At 48.1% G+C, this 5,140-nt stretch overlaps 1 protein-coding gene across 2 annotated transcripts; it reads right to left on the bottom strand.

The window, feature by feature from the left end:
- S1PR1 (sphingosine-1-phosphate receptor 1) lies at window positions 1-4,928 on the bottom strand. 2 transcript variants are annotated; one of them, XM_010360612.2, is made up of 2 exons: window positions 4,583-4,928; window positions 1-2,705 (listed from the first exon to the last, which is right to left on the bottom strand). In XM_010360612.2, the coding sequence occupies exon 2, from the start codon at window positions 2,540-2,542 to the stop codon at window positions 1,394-1,396; it is 1,149 nt and encodes a 382-aa protein (XP_010358914.1). In that variant the 5' UTR covers window positions 2,543-2,705; window positions 4,583-4,928; the 3' UTR covers window positions 1-1,393. The 2 variants fall into 2 exon arrangements, with proteins under 2 accessions (XP_010358914.1, XP_010358915.1); XM_010360613.2 differs by having other exon boundaries at window positions 4,691-4,928.
- Window positions 4,929-5,140: the final 212 nt, after the last annotated feature.

The following is a 5,140-nucleotide window of genomic DNA, read 5'->3' as shown; positions in this document are numbered from 1 at the left end:
GATCTTTAAAAAAATCAGTTTATTAATGTTTAAAAGTTGATAAAGCTATGTGCAAAATGATCCACAAAAGTCAGAAACCTATTAAATACTATTTTTTTTTAAAAAAAAAAACAAGACATCTCTTGGTTTAATTGCACTGAAAACCACACTAAAAAGACAGTAATATATTTTTATCCTTTGTAATATTTATACATATCTTCAATTACTATCTAATGAACAGCTGGACTGAAAAGTTTCTGGTGTTCCCTACCAGTTAAAGTAATGCTTTTAAGGGCACAATAGGGTGGTATTTTCTTAAGAAATACACATTCAATGGTGTTAACACAGGTTAGAAAAATCCAATATAATGACCTCTGCTGAAACAAATACATTCAAAAATCATGAAAAGTACTTTTAACACAACAAAATACAACCATGCTGTTGCTTGAAATGAATCACACAACGTTCTGAAATAAACATCAACAAAAGTGCCAAAGACAGATGTCACGTTTGTTAGACTCATTTTCTAAGAAATCTCCCTTGGTTTGCAAAAGTTAATCCATTCAGTTTTCACTTTGTTTTGCTTGTCTGTTTCTCCTAGGACACTAAGGATCCTGGCTAGCATCATTTAGATAAAGTGGGCTTCTTTATGCAGATTTCAGCTTCAATGGATATGAAATGGTAACACATTTCATTGAAAAGGTGTGTTTTAAAGAAATCAAAGTGACTTCAACCAAATTCCAAAAAACGGATCCCGCTTACATGGAAACTTTGGCCTCAGCGAAGGACATTGTTTTACACCTCCAAACCATCTTCATCTTCCCACAGCCTACATACTCAACATAGCCTATTTGCTATAGATGATCGATCACTCCACAACCCCAGCTCTGATAACTCTCAGGTAGTTAAAGTATAAAGTAAAAGAACTTTGAGGAGCGGTATGAAGGGAAGGGAGGGTGGGGTGTGGGATGTACAGGGCATCCCTAAAGAAGCAGAAGTGCACACACTCACTTGGGTTTGAAACTAAAGTGAAAGAAAACATCTCCTCAAAGCTCCAGACAAAGAGACGGTTTCACATGGGGACATTAGTCTTTGAGGAGGGGCCAAATGAACCCTTTAGGAGCTTGACAATGCTAGACCTTTGGCTCAGTGCAAAATCAAAGCTCCAGGGGGGGGAGGAAATATATTCCAGGCCGGGACCTGATCTCCACCCTTCCCAGTGCATTGTTCACAGGAACTAACTCTACCCACCAACACCCGACACCACCAGGCTGTTCATATTCTCCCCCTTCCTCCCTCTGGCTTGCAGCAGCTCCTCCCTGGCAGCAGTCGAAGCCCAGAGATTGTTTTCCAAACACTGGGGTGGCGAGCGACCAAGTAAAGAGCTCTTCCGGTGGGTGGACAGCTTCCAGTTCTAGGAAGAAGAGTTGACGTTTCCAGAAGACATAATGGTCTCTGGGTTGTCCCCATCGTCCTTCTGGGGGTGGGAGGAATTGTCCGATTTGCTGCGGCTGAATTCCATGCCGGCGATGATGGGTCGTTTGAATTTGCCTGCAGAGTCTTCGCTCGGGCACTTGCAGCAGGACATGATCCGGATGAAGGCCCGGCGCATCTCCTTGTTGGTCAGAGTGTAAATGATGGGGTTGGTGCCGGAGTTGAGCACAGCTAACACCAGGAAGTACTCCGCTCTGAAGAGGATGTCGCAGGTCTTCACCTTGCAGCCCACATCCAGCAGGAGCAGGATGAAGAGCGGTGCCCAGCAGGCGATGAAGACGCTCAGGACGATAATTACAGTCTTGAGCAGCGCCAGCGACTTCTCAGAGCTGCGGCTGGCCTTGGAAATGTTCTTGCGGAACGTCAGGCGGCGGCTCCGAGTCCTGACCAAGGAGTAGATCCTGCAGTACAGAATGACGATGGAGAGCAGGAGCAGAGTGAAGACCGTGGTGCAGAAGAGGATATAGTGCTTGTGGTAGAGCGGCAGCACAGTGGAGCAGCTGGGCAGCGCGCTGATGCAGTTCCAGCCCATGATGGGCAGGCCACCCAGGATGAGGGAGATGACCCAGCAGGCGCTGATCAGCAGGAAGAGGCGGAAGTTATTGCTCCCGTTATGGAGTTTCATTTTCAGCATCGTGATATAGCGCTCAATGGCGATGGCGAGGAGACTGAACACGGAGGCTGACAGGGCCACAAACATACTCCCTTCCCGCAGAAACCACTGGGCGGGAGTGAGCTTGTAGGTGGTGGCCCCAGACAAAAGCAGGTTAGCTGTGTAGGCCACTCCTGCCAACAGGTCTGAGAGGGCCAGATTGCCAATAAAATAGTACATGGGTCGGTGGAATTTCTTGGTTTTCCAAATGGTCAGCAAGACAAAGATGTTCTCGAGGATGATAAAGCAGCAGATAAGAATGAACACCACCGAGGTCAGTTTAATGCTGTTCTCCCTGTCCGCGCTGGTATTCAGCTTTCCCGTGTAGTTGTAATGCCGGACGATGATATCATAGTTGACGTAGTCAGAGACCGAGCTGCGGAGAGCCTTGACCAGCGGGACGCTGGTGGACCCCATGGTGCCAACCCTGTGTCCCCAGGAAGTCGGGGTGGCGCTACTCCAGAAGAACGCTAGAGGGCAGGGCGAGAGAGCCTTCACTCGCTGCAGGGGTGGTTCGATGAGAGATCCAGGCTTTTTGTGTAGCTTTTCCTTGGCTGGAGAGGGCTTCGGAAACCGCAGCCTTAAACAAGTCAGAGGAGAGAGTCAGGGAAAGAGCCACAGCATACTGGCATAATTCATTCTAGCTAAGGCACTGCTCCAATTGTGTTACTGTTGATTTGTTTTAAAGAAACTTGGGGAGAGCTCAGGGAGAGAGATTTTTTTTAAAAAAATCACTGCTCCTACCCCTGTAGGTTCCACAGTTGGGAATTCACCTTTTTTTCCAACTCCATAAATCACAAGTGCCCAAGAACAATCCGATCGAGTTGGGCTCCTGAGTAGCCCAGAGATGCCAATTTTCAGCGCCCAGAGAGATTAAAAAAAAAAATTTTTTTTTTCCTTTTTTTTTTTTTTTTTCCAAAAAAGGAAGAGGGGGAAGAAAAAGAGAGGGAGAAACTCTATGGCCACATTCACTCAAAGGGAAGTGGGCATTATGATGTTGGCTGTGGGTTGACCAAAAAACAAAAAACAAAAACAAAAACAAACAAAAAAGAAAATGGAAAACAAGGAGTGGGGGGAATGGGAAACCTAGAGAGCACACCCCATTTTAACTCCACTCCTGCCCTCTCGCCAACCCCCACCCTCCCACCCCCGTATTTCCAGCCATGAAATTGTCTGAAGCAGTCACCAGCTCAGCTGCACGCTCAACACCACCAGCCCACGTCTCTCCTCGGAAAAGACTCGACTGCCAGTCTGAGGGTAGAGACACACACCTCTGTTCCCCATGCCCACCCCCAGGCCCCCAGTTCAAAGAGGCGAGCACCACCTCCTAATTGCCATGCAAGAAATCAGATTTGCAGGAAAATCACTTGAAAGCGTAAGTCATTTGGGGGCTCTATTAATAACTCTCTAGGAGCAGGTGTGCCTAGGGTCGGAGGGCGCAGTGAGGTGTGGGCAGCCAGGCCCGCCCCGCCTTGCAGTAAACAGGAAAGCTTAGCGCCTCCGTGAAGCGACTGCCTTTTCTTTCTTCTTCTTCTTCTCCCCGCCTCCCCCGCCCAACCGCCCCCAAGCCAGGGCAAGTAAATTTAAAGGTATTCAGTTAAAACCATTCATAACAGATTGCAGCAAATCCCAGAAGTTTCGTACACTAGTTGATCGCATAAATATTTTTTGCTTTGTTTAGTTTAGCCAAAACATACACAAAAGAGAGAAATCAAACTACTCATGACAGCAATAATACATGCTACCACATTTTTAATTTCGAGTGCAAAACTACTCTTCAGAAACTCACATTAAACTGCTCCCTGGTGCATTGCTAAATTTGCGTGGGCAGTTTTATTTACTGCCGTCCCCCAACAGGTTGACTCCTCTCCTAGGACTAGAAAGTTACAAAGAAACTAACTTTCTAAGACCGCACTGGTCAGCAGAAGTCTACTTCTAAGTTGCTTAAATATTTCAAGGTAATGCAGCAGTGCAATAAAATGTGGTAATAGAGATGAGAGCAATCCCAGCAACTCCGCGAACAGGAGAGGCTGCTCAAGCCAAGAAGCTCCACATTTCCCCCAACTAATTTTATACCCTGCTCTTGGGCAGTACTAGTTTAAGCCATTACCCACGCCCCACACCACCCACCATATTCTTTGTCTATAGGATTTCCAAAATTTAGCACCTTCCCTACTACTCCTCCGACCAACTGCAGCTTTCACTGCCCCTACCCCCGTAGGTTCACAGTTGGGAATTAACCTTTTTTTCCAAACTCCGTGAATCACAAGTGCCCACGAAAAATCCGATCGAGTTGGGCTCCTTAGTAGCCCACAGATGCAAATTTTCAGCGCCCAGAGATGCATGTTTTCAAAGTTTTTGTTTGCCTCTTTGGCTTAAAAATTCGTTTCTGACACCTAAGCCCTATCGCAGCCGGGGTCCCCGCGCCCGCGTCCCCCGCCACTCGCCGCCCCCTACCTCTCTCAAGCAGGGCGAAGTTGCGTTCGGAGAGCCCCGGATCTGTACGGCTCGCTCCGCATCTTGCTGCTGCCCCCGACTGACTGCGTAGTGCTCTCGCAAACTTACTCGAGTCGGGGTCCCCTCCCTCTGCAGCGGAGCACTCCAATGGCCAGTCCCGCTCGGCGCGGCCAGTTCCCTGCCTGCTAAGCGAAGTCACCCAGCGCCGCGCCAAGGCTGGGTGGTTTCTTCAGGAAGACGCTGGGAGGGGTTAATGCCTTAACCCCCCACGCCCTCTGCCAGCTGGGGGCCCCCGGATCTGAACTGCTGAGAAGCACTGTCCAGGAAAGATCTGGGGCAGAAGCAAAAAAAAAAAAAAAAAAAAAATAGAACTCCTCCTCCCCAAACAACAAATGAAAGAAAAAAAGAGAGAGAGAGAGAGAGAAGGGGCGGAGCCCGGTAACCCCTGGATTCTAATGTATAAATCACTGCCCTCGCCCAGATACACTCTGATCCCTGGCGGTGGAGAGGATTCTCCCCAGCCCCTGAAAAAAAAGGAGGTGGAGAGACTTGGGAAAC

This window comes from Rhinopithecus roxellana, chromosome 8 (assembly GCF_007565055.1).
Source record: "Rhinopithecus roxellana isolate Shanxi Qingling chromosome 8, ASM756505v1, whole genome shotgun sequence".
NCBI lineage: Eukaryota > Metazoa > Chordata > Mammalia > Primates > Cercopithecidae > Rhinopithecus > Rhinopithecus roxellana.
The sequence above is the reverse complement of the archived record's forward strand: the minus strand, read 5'-3'. Positions and strand labels throughout refer to the sequence as shown.